Source organism: Passer domesticus, chromosome 1 (genome assembly GCF_036417665.1).
Source record: "Passer domesticus isolate bPasDom1 chromosome 1, bPasDom1.hap1, whole genome shotgun sequence".
NCBI lineage: Eukaryota > Metazoa > Chordata > Aves > Passeriformes > Passeridae > Passer > Passer domesticus.
This window is the reverse complement of record NC_087474.1, coordinates 67,135,516-67,152,434: the sequence shown is the minus strand read 5'-3', so window position 1 is coordinate 67,152,434 and position 16,919 is coordinate 67,135,516. Positions and strand designations below refer to the sequence as shown.

General features: G+C 39.8%; 1 protein-coding gene across 1 annotated transcript in view; it reads right to left on the bottom strand.

Moving 5' to 3' along the window:
• The window catches only part of LOC135301681 (collagen alpha-1(XV) chain-like), a 117,632-nt gene that overhangs the window by 34,891 nt on the left and 65,822 nt on the right, over positions 1 to 16,919 (bottom strand). Inside the window, exons 16-21 of the mRNA XM_064421987.1 lie at positions 15,720 to 15,872; positions 11,754 to 11,822; positions 9,346 to 9,390; positions 4,289 to 4,351; positions 3,339 to 3,374; positions 3,162 to 3,245 (exon numbers count right to left, since the gene is read on the bottom strand). Of these exons, the coding sequence (XP_064278057.1) occupies positions 3,162 to 3,245; positions 3,339 to 3,374; positions 4,289 to 4,351; positions 9,346 to 9,390; positions 11,754 to 11,822; positions 15,720 to 15,872 (450 nt within the window). The remainder of the gene's footprint in view (positions 1 to 3,161; positions 3,246 to 3,338; positions 3,375 to 4,288; positions 4,352 to 9,345; positions 9,391 to 11,753; positions 11,823 to 15,719; positions 15,873 to 16,919) is intronic.

Below are 16,919 nucleotides of genomic sequence, written 5' to 3'. Positions count from 1 at the left end.
AATAGTAAGGACAATATTGTTTTCGATATTTTCCTCACTGTTATATTTTAGGATGATTGTCTGGGTTGGTTTCTAAGTAAACCTTCAGCTATGCATCCAAAAAGCCTTGTCAGAATTACAGAAATTCTATAATATAGAAAATCCTTGTCAGAATTATAGAAATTCTGGCCTTATCAAAATTATGGAAAGAACAGGCTGAACAAAATCTTTTGACATCTGCTTTACACCTTCAGCATTAACCTTTCTTTGTGACTTTTGTTTCTTTACCTAAACTTTGGGTGAATAGTGGCAGCCAAAAACAGAGGTTTAAAAGTTTGAAATTTAAATCAAATAACATTTCTCTATTCAAAATTACTTTGTACTATACCAAACTAAATTTGTGTGATAAAATCACAGCAACAAATATTATGGTTTTCTGATTATCAAAAATTCCATTCATGAAAATGAACTGAGTATCAGCAACTATGCTCTGAAAAAGTGAAATAGCCAATATAGGATGAGAAATATTGATTTTAGTGTTTTGGAATATCAAACAGCAACAAACAGAGGGACACTGTTGTTTTTTTTAAACATGGTGAGTCAGAGCAGACTTCCAGATCAATCACAGGAGGCAAGAGAGGAGGTAGCAGGGCCAGGAAGCCTTTGAGACCACATTGCTGGTGGGAACTGCAAAAGCCTGGAAATGGATCAGTTCCACTGCAGACCTCAGTTTTCCCCTAACATTTATTTTCATGGTATGAGAGGTGGTTTTTGAAGGAACTAAATCCCCTCCATTCACATAGGGACCAGGTGAAATGAGAATGAAACCAAGGTCCACTTTTCACTGCAGCTCAATCAATGCGCTATCAGCCAGATACTGGTGAGGCCTGGTCCTGAGCCACAGCTGTCCATGTCAGCTCTGAATATTTCAACAGTGCAGAAACTGAACTAACTCTTTATTTGCTTTTTTTTTTGGTCAAACAACATAAAGTTGGTTTAGTTGTAGCCACACAGCCCTTCTTAAGAAAACTTTCTTCCAACTCTGATGGATAAGTCCATTGGATTTCTCTAGCCCAAGAAGTATTGTTCTCGGCTACACAATGGTTAAATGAATGACCCTGACCTGGAGACTAATCTCTTTAAGTGCCCTGTGGTTCACTCAAATCACTGATCTCTGCTGCTCTATCCACATCAAGCCAATATCCACATTACAACAGCTGGCAGTGTTATTTATTTTAGTTCTGCAATTCCAACTGCAATTGATAGGTCTGCTTGCAATAGTTCTTTTCCATATTTTAAGCTTACTATGAAAGATGAGAGACTGAGTCAACAAAACACACTTGGATAATTTAATGTCTATCTCAGCAAACTTACTGCAAACAAATGTCCTTTGTTTGCACAAACATTTGTGAGATGGGAAGAATTCAATGTCATACATAGTGACGTATACTTCCACGTTTCATGAACTGTATCAAAATCCAGTCCCCCAAGTTCTCCACAAGAGAAATCTTCTGATTAACAATACAGAGGATTTGACAGCTCTTGCTGTACCTTCGCAGAACACCTATATTACAAATGTATATAAAGCCATAAATGCTCTCAATTTTTTAAAAAAGCTTACTTTTAAAGCCTAAAAGTACTTAGAGAAGGAAATGGGATTCTGTATGGACTTATAATACATCTAATGCAATACAGATTCTACCAGGCCGTAAAAATTTCTGTAATACGTAGTAAAAGTATTACTTTACTTTTCATTCATTTATTATCATACAGTGGATCGGGAGGATTCAGAGGATGCACTTTAGGTTTCTTCAGACATAGCTACAAGTTTCACAGATGTGTGGACTGTGACTAGTGCATGTATGAAGCCATGCAGCCTCCAGCAAGCATCATTAGTTTATGTCATCTTCAATAATCTTTTTATATTCTTTATATGTACTGTCTCCTCTCTGAGGATGTCACAGTGTTTTTTTCAAGTATTAATGAACTATGGAGCAACACATTGAGGTTCATTTTTACTGCAACAGAGCTGTTTAGTCACTGATAACAGCTAAGGCCCCACAGCAACACCGTGGTAGGGCTGTGAGAAAGAACATGAATTTTACATCAGCATTTCTATCACAGCTATTGAGCAGTTTCCCAGAAACTCCAACAGAATTGTGATAATGTGTAGAGCTGCTGACAGTCCCACTATGAGCAGGACTTTGAACACAACCAACATTTCTGTGAGTCTATAAGTCTGCTCATCCAAGACCCTACTATTCTGCATGGATTCTCAGTAAATTCAGTAAAGAAAAAACCCCTTCAGTTAGGACGAGTTATGTGGCCTATGGGAAAAAAATTAATGCTATATTTGCTATTGGTAGTAGAAGCCTAAGTGAAAGCCCAGTTGTTTCAGTCAAAAGAGGTTATGCATAGTTCAGCTTTATGATAATGATGGCACAGATTTCTCAGATGGGCATTTTCTCTTGCAGTTACTAATCACTTCTTACTGCCCTTATATGCATTCCTGTGGACATGTCTGGCTGATACGGGCACCTCCAGAGGTGATGTTTCCTGCAGTCACCCACAGTTCCTCCAGATCTTAATGTCACACCAGGCCAGCTACTAAGATTTTTGTTGTCAGCTCCAAGTGGGATTCATCCTGAACTCCAGCCTTCATTACTGCATATAGTATTGCTTTTGCAAAGGCTGATGTACACACAGCAAAACTCACTCAAAATATACCTGCATCTAAAGCATACAGAGAGTTTTTATGGGCTTCTACTATTTCACCTGTTGTTGCTTCCAGAGTCAGTGCTCTGCTTTGTGTAGTGGACAACTATCAGGAAATTACTCTCCCACACACACTGCTGTACCTCAGGTGCTTTGCTTTGTTAAATATTCCCAGTTTTGTATTTCTCTGTTGGTTTCTATTTGATGCTCCCAACTTCAGAATCACCTAGAGTGACATGCTCAATATGACCTCACAACTCTTATAGTTAAGCTCTTTACCCACTTTCTTCCAATCTAATGTTTTCAAAACTAAATAATTCAATACAGAGAAATATTGAGATTCTTTGGTTTTGAGGAGTAGACTTATGACCTGAATGTGAACAGCAGAATTGCCAGTGTGTTAACCACTTGTGCCCTTTTCTCTGTAAGGGAAGTTACATACCTCAATGCTCGACATGCACACTTACCTCAGGTATTGCTATGACTGGTCCCGGTGGTCCCGGTGGTCCAGGCGGTCCCACAATACTGTTCCCGTCCTGTCCTGGTTCACCCTATTCCCAAAGCATTACATGTGGAAAACCCATACACTTACTGCAACATTTCACATAGGTTTCTCGAAAAGAATGAAATTCACACAATCTCACCCGAGGTCCTGGGTCACCCTTCTCTCCTTTTGGACCCTTCATGTGATTAAAAAAAAAAAAGAAAAAAGAAAAAAAAAGCATAAGTGATTTAAAAGGGGAAATTATGAACTGTGCTCTCTCTTGCTTCACAAAAAGCACAGCAGTGAATTTCATGTACAGAATGATCAATTCCCAGCTCTCTCAAAACACACATGGGGCGAACTAGTTTCAACTCCGATCTTCTGAAGGTTTGATGTTTAAAATAATTTCCCAGAACTTTGGTAGAGTTCACAAAGGACTAGAAGCAAATGGGCACAAAAAATTTCATTAGCTGGGAATTAATCCAGTGAACCTTTCTTTCACTGTGCTGAAATCAGCCATCCCTGGCTGTGCTGTCCTTTTCTGGCATCAACCACATCAGCTGTGTCCAGGATTTCCCAGGGGACCGGATAGAGAAGAAGACAGGGAAGCTAAACTGTCATCTTTCAGGCAGCTTATTTCTAAGCTTGATCAGCCCCTCTCTAGAACTCCCTGTGCTGGAAATGCAGACACGTCTGGCTCAAGTGAGAGGAAGGTCCAGGGGATGAGCCGTGGGACTTCCCAGGCAAAGCACACTGCAATCCTCGAGGGTCTTAAGCATGAGAAATACATTAAAATCACCTATGAGCTGCTGTCTTTTGTCTAATTAAAGGCAGAGCTGATTTCTGAATAATTAAAAGCAGAAGGAACCTTGAGGAATCAGAACTAGCCTCTGGAGATGCCTGTATCTCTTCTGAATGATGAGGGAGGCATGGACAAGTTACACTCTGCTTCTGTGTTTTTTGTCTGAGGTAATTGCTCCAGGTTAAGCAGGACAAACACAGCCCCAGCTCTTCAGTCTGCTAGCAAGCGCTGATCCTGCTGAGCTGTAAGAGGTAGCTTTGGGAGCCAGTGTGTGTCAGGTGATCAGAGATGATGATAACCCTACTCACCACTTCTCCGGGATGCCCGGCAATGCCAGGAAAGCCTGGTTTTCCATCTGTGCCCGGCATCCCCTGCCACAAAAAACATACAGTTATACTCTCTAAACTGCATTCAGTTTCACACAAGCAGGAGGCTGCCACCGGGGAGGGTCACAACACGGTGCTGAACAGGCTGGTGGGCAGGTTTGGGGGAGGCTCATTATCTCATTAGTCATCTGCTCTCTCCACTCCTCCTGCTCTTTCCCCCTCTCCAGAGCAGGCTTATGGCTTTTTTTCCCCTGCAGCTTCAATCGTTTTTCTGCTTCCACCCCTGCTTAGCAAAAGGGTGAATTTTGTTGCTTTCCCCCAATGTACATTTGATGAGTTATTTCCACCCTTCAGTTAAGTGACTCTCAAGTTGGAGGAAGAGAAGGGATGTAGACATTGGCATTGGGTGTAGACAGGAGTCAGTTTGTGGGGCAAAAATACCTCCTGCTGTATTTTAATACAGGCCTGTATATGACTGCTGGAATCTGACAGCAATGGGAAAAACTGAAGCACTAATGATAATGCAGTTTGCCCTGAGAAAAATGGATAAAAGAATGCTCTAAATTCTTAAAGGACCAGAAAAACACTGAGCTACACTTTTTGCATCTGTTTTTCTCTGCATCATATGAAAGAGCAAAGGAAATGACACAGAGCAGCCTAATGATTCATCCAAGGGACCAATTACTCTTGTTAGCTTGCTTTTTTGGTGGGTTTTTTTGGGTGTTTGTTTTGTATGTGGTTTTGAGGTTTCTTTTTTTTTTTTTTTTTTGCTTTGAGGGGTTTTTCAATATGCTGGGCAATTTTTTTTTGTTTAGTTTTGTTTTTTGGAAAATACTTTTTTGTTTGCAACTTTTTGCTCTGCTTGAAGAAAATATTTTTGGGTTTTAACAGTAGATAAGAGATTTAATGTGCCTGCTTCATTAAGAAAGGATATTGTCACTGCTATTTCTGTTTTTGTCAGTAAACAGTGAAGCATGTGGGTCAGGAATGAAGTATGATTTCTGAAGTACTCTATTCTTCATTTTATAAACAATTTTATAGCCAGGATAAAGGGTGTCTGACTGCTAATGGAATTTGGGCATCAAAGCAGCTACTGGGATTTTGATACTCTGCATGAGCAGTAAAAATGGTACTTTGGATGTAAGTTTCTCAAGTGCTTATGGAACATTATAAGTATCTATCTGCAGCAAAGTTAAATGGGCTGAGGAAATAACCTTGTAACAACAGCATTTCTGCAACAGAATGTTGTCATTTCAGGCACGTTGATACTTGCAGGATAGCTTCCTACCATTACAAATGTTGAATAATTTCTCCCATTTGTTTTCCTAACAAAATTTAAATGGGAAGAAAATATCCAGGACAGGTAAGAGGTTTTATTGCAACTAATGTATCCAGAGACATCCTTATTTCTAACACTCATCATATTTTAAGAATGCTCATGTAAAAGAGGACAAAGATCTTTTTTAGTCTGAGGCTTAAAGGGATAAATCACTTATTTTTAAAATAATCCTGTAGTCACTCCTCTTAAAATATACACATATTTCAAATGCACTCACATAAAACAATAATAATTACTACGAAAAAAGACCTCAGAAGAAAGGGCATGTAGGAATAATAAAGAAAATATTCTATAGTCTCAAATTGGTTAAGAAGAGTTAAACTACTGTCCTCTGTGTCAATGCATCAGCTTTAATTATCATGCTGACAAATATCTATGTGAAATGACAACACTCATAATATGTACAGCAGATGGAATTTATGGCAAGAAGAGTCCTGCTACATTGTTGGTATTTTTAAAAAATAAACAAGCAGATGCTGCTATAAGACTGTGATAATACTCTCATAAATACACAGCAAGCATAACTGCATTTATCTTGTTTTCTAGAGTAAATTTTGATTTCAGGGCTGTCCCAAATGCAGGAGAAGGCTATTTTATTTTATTTTATTTTATTTTATTTTATTTTATTTTATTTTATTTTATTTTATTTATTTTATTTTATTTTATTTTATTTTATTTTATTTTATTTTATTTTATTTTATTTTATTTTATTATTTTTTAAAAATTTTCTATGAGTCACATCAGCGCTCTCTGCTGGCTCATGCCTGCAAAAGACACTCAGGTCAGACAGGGACCAACAAGGAGCAGCACAGTCCCAAACAAGAGTTTTGGGGTGGGCTCCAAGAGGAGCTCAAAGAAAAACAGGCAGGGATTAACACAGACAGGAGCCTCTTACTGTAGCACAGACCTGTGGGGCGCTCTGGTGTGGGGTGAAAACTACACACCACCACAAGAAGGAACAGAGGCATGTGGAAGTTAGTTTTCTGTCTAACCTTTGCTGATTTTTATCTTCCTTCTGGTGAAAATGTGCAGGGCTTCACAAGATGCCATTGAAGACAAACACAATTTAGATGCAATTTTAGATACAATTTTAACCACATTTTAGGCAGAAGTCTTAAGCTCCAGGTTATGCTGGCTCCTGATACCCACAATTCACCAGAGAAAGGGGTTTGTGAAGCCACCCTGTGCTTTAACATACTGACAGAGGAAGAAAGGTTCATTAGGTGCATTCACAAAGTGCATGAAGAGATGAGAAGAAACAGAGGAAAGAAACAACTGAGGTTTTAGATCAGGTTAAATAAACTTCCCACTTTGAACCTGGGGGGCCTATGTTGCCTCTTTCTCTCTGAAACAGAGACACAGTAGAGCTCAAATATTAAAGTGAGGGGTAATTGCAAGGATTTTAAACATGTATGCTACTTTCCTTAAAAACAAAGGAACAAAATGGAGTAAAACAATTAGTAAAAATATGGCATATTTTTGGTAAAGTGATGCTCAGCATACATTTGTGATTTAGTTCTGAGATTTTAACACTCCAGTTGCCACCCACATTTGAAGAGTTTGTGGTCATGACTCATTATTTTTGCTGAGCATTGATCAAGCCACGTTCCTGAAGCCTCATTTTGATGTATGAAATCAGCTCATGGTAACATTCACCAGATCTACCACTGCAGCCATGACCTCATGCCTCCACAAAGGACTTACCATCTTCCTCCAAAACAGCTCAGTCCCTCCACACGGCTGCTCTCTCCACCTGCCCAGGCACTGCCTCAAACCATGAGTGAAAAAATGAACAGTGCACTGTTCCACCTTTGGGACTGATTCTGCAGGATTTTAGCCCTAAGTAGAGATGGTTCCTCAATTTTGTAACAGACAGGGAACATCCAATTTAGTTTTTTCTTTGGAGATAGAGAATATAAAGTGAAATAAATCAGCCATTGCCTCAAATGTTATGTTTATGCTTACCGCTTTTTGGGAGTTCATATATTCAAGAGTGTATTAAGACTGCAGGCTGTCTTTTAATGAAAACATCTTTTCATAATAATAAAAGGGAAAGCAGAATTTGGATCCATGCTTACTTGCTAGGAAAAGGAAGAAATTTATCATAGCTAGTCTTCTCTGACAGCTGTACTCGTCTGGGTGTTTGAAGGACGAAGGATGCACGAAACAGAACTATACCTTCAACTCCTCGTGATGCATTAGCTCTTGGTTTTGGGAGGTGGGTGGTTGTTGTATTTTGCCACTGTTGCCTAGTGAAGTCATTTATAATCATGAAAAGTGGGTGTAAAATTCAGTCCCATGAGAATGATAGTGTATTATAACCACTTTATATTAATTTTGCCATAGTATACCTGGTTTTGTAAGATGCCAGGGAATAGCACGTTCCTTTCTGTTTCTCCTGTATCTTGGGGATGAATGACTCATGATTAAACCAAGGTGATGGTGAGGTCTCTTGGCCAAGGTTTATGACTATCTCTACCACTCCAGCCCATTTCCTAAATCCTAGGAATCTTTCTATCTCACTTTCTGAAATCTTTGTGAAGCAGAATTTCTTAGAAACAAAATTTCTGGCTAAGGGCAGAGAATAAGTTCTTAAAAAAAAACTTTTTTCAGCGTGGAGACTCGGCACCTACACATGTGCACAGAGCAGCATCATGTGAGAGCACATCTATTCTTGCCAGTCCACTGCAGTATCACTCACCAACACGTGCTGTGCAAATTCTGTTTTTTTCACTCATAAGTAATGTGGTCCAGAAGTAACAGGAGTAGTACACCATGGAGGGACTTTTTTAAGCCCTAGAAGCTGAGCTTTATAGACTTTAGACAGAGAGGGTCGGCCAGATCTTTGGTGGCTGTTGTGTGATGAATTAGGTGTGCGCAGTTATTGCTGGCAATGGGCAGTCAGTGATTAGTGCTAGGTGTAAGTTCAGGTGAAAATTTCACAGTGGGAGGATGGGCACTCCACTTCTCATGTTCCACTTTCTGCTCTTTCAATGATACTGTTATTTCCCAGGGCAATGAATACCCTACATTTCTTTAACTTCACATTTAAGGTGTTGTCATGCTATACTGTTAACCCGAGAGGTAGTCAAGCTTTACATAGGAATAAGAAAAGCCTCTTCCTGTCTAAGGACCCATTCTGCAAATCTGCCCTTTTCTTTTGTGATTTTTCATCTCTCCATTTCTTTCTCCATAGGTTACACAACCAGTAGCAGCATCAATGTGGAAAAATTCAGTCACTTCGAAGCTCAAAATCAAGGCAAAGTAGTCATTGCTCCTCCCTTCTTCCCCCCAGCACCTTCCAGAATGTTTTCCTATCACTTTCTGTGACCAGAAGGCCTCCTCATGCAGATTTCTCTTTCAACAGCATACATGTAACCTCTCCGAGACCAAAGTGACATATAAATAAGCAACAAAGAGAAATTGACAGGTGTCCAAATAAAATTTGACAAAGAGGTAACAGAATGTAAGAGCCCAGTTAGTATTTACTCACTGCTCTTGTTGGATGTGAAATCGTTCTAATAAGACACATTCTGCACAGATATCCAGTGTAGATGAGAATAAAATTTGTCCCAACTTAATCAGTTTATGAATCTTAAAGGAAAGCTGTTATATTCAGGCAAATTCTGGGAATCTAGAGATTTAAAAAATATGAAAAAATATGCTAAAGCAATATAGGTTATCTTTCAAGTGTTTTTACCTTTGGTCCTAATGGTCCACGCTGTCCAGGTCTTCCTGCAGAACCCTATAAAAATACACTGGATTTACTAGTAAATCCACATGGCACTTCAAAATAAATTTTTTTTTTCAGAAAAAAAAATTTAACTCGCTACCATGACTGTTAAAAAAACAATGCTGGAGACCTGTAGTGTTAACAGAGATCAATAAAATGCACATTTCTTACAAATACAATTTTAGGGCTGTCACTGCATGCTACACATATTTTTAGAAAATATTAGAAATAAATTTGTCCAAGTGCATTTGTTGTGACATATTGATTTCAACTGCTTACAATTCTTTGAATTTTAATTCTTGGCTAAAATTAAGATATGCTACCACTTTAGAGGCAACACAGTCTTGCTAGGTTTGAAAGCAGTTTCCCAAAAAATTTGTTTAAAAAATAATTTGGAAATTCAAATTCTTCTCATCTTTATATGGTGACATGGGTTGGAAAGAACAATTATGGCTCTTTGACAGTAAAATGGACAGCAGTTCATTATTGGACATTGTAGAAAGTTGAATGGAAGAGAAAGGAATTCAACAAAGTGATTGAATTGTTTTTATCTGGAATATGAAGGTAGGTGTAAACAGTAATGCTAAATAATGAGGAAACACCAATGAAACTGTACACTGATCTGTGGAAGAAAAAAATAGAAGCCCTGGAAATGAGAGCTGAGCTGTCAGAAAAAAGAAAAATAAATTTCTGCTTCAAAACCCAATCACTATTTTCTGATAAAAGATTAATAGAAATCTCAACAGATACAAAGACAGTACCAATAAATGTAATTTATTTCTTAGCAGCTGTTTTGAGTGGCAACCCCCTTTTGAAGCAGATTCTTTGTTTTCACTAAACACTACTGAGTACTCTGGAGTTGTGATAAGGTGTAAATGGCTCATAGTGAAGTACCGGTAAATATGTAAAGGCATTTTCATAATTTCAGCAAAATATTTATTTTTCTTATCTTCTTTTTCTCATCTATCTTCTGTATTGACTCAAACTTTGCAGAGTAATTAAGCAGTAACAGGAAAATTTTGTTCAACTGCAACAAGACATTTTTTGAATATTTATAGCTGAGTGACTTGGAAACAATGCCTGCTATAAAACCAAATGTGAGAGTAAGGCCATGACTAAGGCAGGTCAGAATGTGGAATTTTGTCCCTGCTTGCAGATACCTCCTTGTTTCAGCGAACAGATTCAATACTTATTTTTGTAACTGTATTTTTGTGCTATTTTGAGTATCTAGGAAAAGACATAAGAGGGGGCAAAGTTCTCTAAGCTATCAGCTACAGCTTCAGTGACTCACAATTACTAGTACTTTAAACCAACACAGTAAAGCGCTGCTCAAAGTCACTCCTGCCTCCAGTGTTCAGCTGGTGTCTGATGATTCATGGAATCCCAGGCATAGGATTGTACAGGCCTGTGGAGGCCATCTAATCCAATCACCCCCTTGAAGCAGAACTGTCACCAGTTTCAGATCAAGTCAGCCGTGTTTCTGTCCAGCAAAGCCTCGATAACTCCAAGACCAGACCTTCTGCAACCTCCCTGGGTAATTGCTCCAACCTTCTAGTGAACAGCCTTCTCCTAAGGCTTAGTCTGAACATCACAACCTGCAAATTGTGACCACTGTCCCTTGCTGCACCATCTGGCACTACAAGGAACAGTTTGCCTTCATCATACTTGCAGCTGCCCCTCGAGACTCTTTAAGTAGCTACTGGATCGTGCCTTTGTCTCCTTTTGTTGCCAGACTAAACCACTGGAACTCCTTCTATTGTTAAGAATGACAATAAATCCAAATGACCTGGTTGGTACTGATAGATGATATTCCCATATTCCCTACTTGATGATTTAAGTGGCCCACACTAGCAAAAAATCTCCTGAGACACAGTGATGGAGAAAAAAGCATCCTTTTGTCTGCAACATTGCTTCCACACTACTGGGAACCATTTTCTAGTTTAAAAGTGGCATGTTGTATTATTCACATTTGTTTGTCAAACTGTAACATTTCAGCTTAATCCTCATACATATGAGTCACCTTCATATGCAAAAAGGAATCTATTATGGTGAAGGGAGAAATAGAGAGCTAGATAACATAAAACCCTTATTCCACCCTTTGATATCTCAAAAATATACCAGAGCAGAAAAAAAAAATCATTAGCTAATGAGGTGTCAGAGAAATACCATTCAGATTCTTTGGAGGACACAGTTATTTTAATGACATTCTAGGGCACGTGAATCCAATTCAATGTAGTGACTCTCAATCTATGGCTGACTAGGGCTATATGTTTCCAAAAAGCAGAATGGAGGAAACTTCTGTTTGGAAAAAACCCCAAACAAACCAAACAACCCAGCAACAAATTATACTCCCCTCCCCTAAAATACCCACTCACCTTTGGTCCCCTTGATCCAGGAATTCTTGATTCACTTAATAGGTCGATGCTACCTGATCCTTCCATATCCTAATGGAAGAGACAAAATGCTACAGAATTTAAGAATTTATCTTTTGGGAGTTTTTTTCTGGTTGTGTTTTTTTGGTTTGTTTCCAGTTGTGTTGTTTTGTTTTTTTTTCCAACTGCTCTGTTTTCTGATGTTCTGTAAAAACTGGAAACATACTGAACACAAATATTTTAATCTTTTCCCATTAACTTTTTTTCCAGGTAAAAATGGATGATGTTCTGGAGGTAGGCTTTGCTCCAACGTGATAAAAACATGCTGGTCTTCCTTACAGAAATTCTGGTCTTTACTGTCTTGCCAACTTGACACCATTGCTCCAGCACTTCAGGCTGACGAGCATCAAGCAGAAGTGAGACAGTACGTACTGTGTTTAAGCACACTTTGAAGCAGTATTTTTTTGTGTAGCATTTACCTGTCACCCAGCTACTGAAACACTAATGACTAGCAAAGGTTATCAGAACTGATTTATGGCAGGGAGAACTTGCAAACGGTTTGTTAAGAGCAACAATCACTTTTCATCAATAAAGGTTCTTCCCAATTCCCACAGTCGAATATTGAACTCCTGCCTAAAATACTGCTTTCTGAAATTGAGCAGAAAAAAATTTCGCTGTCAAATTGTAGAATTAATTATTTTGAAAGGTCTCTCAGAGGCTGCCTGGCCCAACTTCCTGTCAAAAGCAGTGTCAACACTGAATTCCAATCAGGTTGTTTAGGGCATTGGAAACTCAGGCCTTGGAACCTTCCAGAGATTAAGGTTAAGTGTCTTCCAGACTAAGCAAGCTCAATTCCCTGAGGCTTTCACAGCTCATCTGCTCCAGCCCACTGTCCATTTCTATTGCCCTCTGTTAACTTCAGAAATAAGTCTCTGTGTAGTGGGAGTCCTTGAGAGCAGACTACCTACTATTTCCCATGGAGATTTTCTAGTAGTTTTCAAGGAAACTACACAGAAAGCAGCAACCTCCCTCCAACTTTCAATGTACTACGATATTCCAGATGCATGGCAGAAGCAGGAACAGTTACAAAACCATAAAAAATAAAAGTGCAGCGGCCATAATGACTTTTTTCAGGCACAGCACCTCTCATGCTCCTATCCCCTGGCTTGTGCCTAGCTGAAACTTGTCAGACTGTTCTTCAAAACATCTGCATGAGCCATGCCAGCAGGGAACTGTTCACTTGGTTTTAGTTGCAGTTTTAGTTGAAGCTGTGCTGGATTGTTTCCTTTTTCTAAAAAGACAAAATCTTAATGTTTGTTTCACATCCCTGGTCACAGCCATACAGCCTTAATTTGCAACATCAACAATAGTGTGTTGAATTGAATCCCCTCATTTTCCTTTAGATTACTAAAATGGCAGAAAATAAATGACCCACTTCTGGGTGCGAGTGTTCTCTAAAATTTTAGTAAATTAAATTGGCTTGTGGAAGAATTGATGGAATACTGAATGTTAGTGCATATGAACCGTAGGAATGTGCCAGGAATGTCTGCAGAGGGGGGAGGAAGAGAAGCAAAGGAGAACCTCCACCTCCTAGTGACAGCAAGCCCTTGTGTCAGAGGACCCATTCCTGGCCTACTTAGCTTTCTGCCAGTTTAGTGACTTGCAATGGCCCAGCTTAGCCCAGCTGTGGTGCACTTGGGAGACGGTGTAAGGGGAAAGGTGAGACACCAATTAGATCACCTCCAGCTACTGCTGAATGACAGCTTAACACCAAAGGTAAGGAAAACATAACCTAACCTGACTCCACTGAAGAAGAGAGATCTTGTTCTTCTGACCTTTTCTGCCAACTCCACAAGAGTAAGAGAAGCAGAAGGAATAGACAGTTGGAATCAGGTCCTTTCTTTTGGGGGACCAAGGTGAGACACCTTCTCTGCAACTTCACCTGAGACTGATTTAATGTTATTCAGACTTTCATTCTGCTCCTCCCTCAGCTATCAGTGTACCAAACACCAGCAGGAAATCTCCTCATATTCTCTTTGGCCTGTTTAGTCAAACTCTGACTGTGGAGGGTAAAACACACTGTGTTTCTGGGCCCTTTCCTTCGGCTGCACTGTGCCAGTCTGTTTTTCCCTTTAAGAGAGTGCTTGATGCCTGCTTTATATAACACATCATCTCTTTTGACATCTGCATGTTTTTAATGGGTTTACCAGGTACCTTCTGCAGCTCAAACTGTTCTTTTGGCAAGCATAAGTGCCAGCAAACACCATGCCATTTGGTTTTTGCACATAGCTGATCACAGATGCTAACAAGTGCTAACAGGAGTATTTTGTAGAAACAGCCTTAACGCAATAAACAGACTGCCAACCAAAAGGTAGTGTCACCCTAACAAACTGGCAGACCACGGTGCTGCCTCAACAGATGGCAGGGGTGGGCATCCAAAAGATCAGCTACAGCTAGCAAGCCTGTTTAAAGTAGGACTCCTCTCAGGGAAATGACAATCATACAAATTTTGTTTGGACTAGATAAAGTTCAAGACAAAGCCAGTCAAGATACTGTTACTGCAGTTCGGGCTCAAATCCTTCTGCATTTTCATCCATAGAAGTGGGGAGTCCCAGTTTTTACCCTTTCCTGCTCCTCTGCTAAGTTTGCTCCTCTGAGACTTAGGTATTAAAAGTGGCAGAGCTTGATCCTAAGCACATAATTTCAGGAGAATTCTTTGGTGACATAATAAGGGCACATTGCCTTTTACACAAATAGTGCTAATGGTGAAAAGTGGAGAACCTCTTAAAGAATGGGTCCTCACAGGTCACAGAAGGTGACTGTAAGTCAGAGAAGCCATCATTCTGGGCTAAGACCAGGCCTAGGATGAAGATGAGACTTGCCAGCCGTCCTTAACTCATTCTGAAACAACTATTATTATTCAGGGGAGACTGTACCAGTGTAGTGTGCCTAAGACAAGGCAAAGGACTGTTTGCTTAGACTACAAGCTGCTTCTTGCTAACAATTTCAGTGCTGGCAATTAAGAACTTGTGAACTGCTAGAGAGATTTTTGTCCATTGAAATTCACTGACTTCAGTGGGATTATTAACCAGTAGAGTATATAGCACACTATTCTTTAGCCAGATATCAGAAAGCAAATTAGGTCTCTAAACAAGAGCTAGTGGTCACGTCTGTGACACCTCAAAGTGTCTGTAGAGTAAAGAAAAGAAAAATACAAAAGAGTTGGGGTAGGTACTAAGAGAAACATGTAGGGAAACTGGTATCTTTTAAACACCACCACTTTACTGCCACCATTCTACAGAGGACCAGTAATTTTGGTCAAACATTCTTACTTCTCTGATGAGACTACCCTGAGTTACTGTGCCAACTCAATTATATCGCATGACATAAAAAACCCTAGAAAGGCTTTGCTGAGCCACACAGGTAAACTGTAAATGAAAAATGTATGGAAAAAAAGGAGGAAAAAAAGGAAGAAAAAAGTGAAGTCACAAATATGAATATTGATAATGACATTTTCTTGGCCTCTTTTCACAAAGACGTTAATGCAGCAGCTCTAATTCTTGAACCTGAGTGTTATTTCCTTGCCTTTCTTTTAGTGCAAAGCAAATTTCTGTTCCAACAAGATTATCCAAATGAGCAGTTCTCAAATGATATGTAAAACTTATCTTGAGCTGGCCCGATCTCATATTTTTAAGCGATGAAGGTATTATTCTCAGAACTAGAAAAAGTAACATCTGTAATTTTATATTTTCAATAGAACATTTTTGTCCTAAGTAGAACAGACCATGAGGTCGGAAATTAGCAACACGTGTCTCTGTATTTACACTCCTTGGCAAATTTCAATCCAGAACTAATTACTTTGTTATCAATTCAGACTTAAATACCTGTGAAATACACAGGTGATCACACTGTCTTTTTTCTGGAGGAAATATTTCTATAGTTACAAAAAACTTCAGAATAGCAATATACCTCAAATCCCAAGCCGTAACTTAGTCCTGGTGGTCCAGGAGGTCCAGGGGGCCCAGGGGGCCCAGGAGGTCCTGGTGGTCCAGGTTTTCCAGGAGACCCAATAGGGCCAGCTTCTCCTTTGGGGCCTATTGATCCAGTGACTCCAGCATCACCCTAAAATAAAAATTCAGACTATTGATATACTGACTATGTCTAAGTAAGGGCAAATAAGTAGTTTCACAGGATCACAGAATGGTTTGGGTTGGAAAGCTCATCAACTTTCAATCCCTCTGCCATGGGCAGGGACACCTTCCATTAGACCGGGTAGCTCAAAACCACATCCAACCTGGCCTTGAACATCTCCAGGAAGAGGTCATCCACCATGTTCATGGCCCTCCCCTGGACTTGTTCCAACAGGTGCATATCTTTCTTGTGCTGGGGGTCCTAGAGGTGGGCACAGCTCTCCAGGTGGGCTCTCATGACGGCAGAGTACAGAGGGAGTATCACCTCTCTCAGCTGGCTGATCATGTGTATTGGTTCTGGCTGAGCTGGAGCTTGTTTTCCCCACAGCAGCCCTCACAGTGCTGTGCTTTGTATTGGTAGCTGGAAATGTTGATAACATACCAGTGTTTTGTCTGCTGCTGAGCAGCACTGGCACACCAGCAGCACTGTCTCTTTAACAATTCTCTCATATTCTCCTCCCATCAAGTGGGCTGGGAGTGGACAATACCCTGGAAGGGGACCCAACTAGGTAAAAATAGCTGACCCAAATTAACCGAAGGAGAATTCCATACCATATGATGTCAGCTCAGATATGAAAGCTATGGGAGAGAGGAGGAATGGGGGCATTTGTTGTTTTGTAGTATTCGCCTTCCAGACCAACTGCTTCCCGGGAAGTGGCTGAATGTTACTCACTGATGGGAAGTAGAGATTAAACTTTTTTTCTCTTTGTTTATACACGTGAAGATTTTCACTTTCTTTTTGCTTCAGTAAACACTGCCTTATCTCAACCTACAAGTTGTTTTCTGTCTTATTCTCTCTCCCCAGTCCCACTCGGAAGGGGAGTGATAGAGCCGTGCCCAGCCAAGGTTACCTGATTACACGACACTTCATAGGGAAGCATGCTGGCCAACTGAGAAACTTAGGCTACACAATGAGAGTCTCTAAGACTTCTCAGACCTTTTCAGTAATGTGCTGTATCACAGTGATACTGTCATTCTA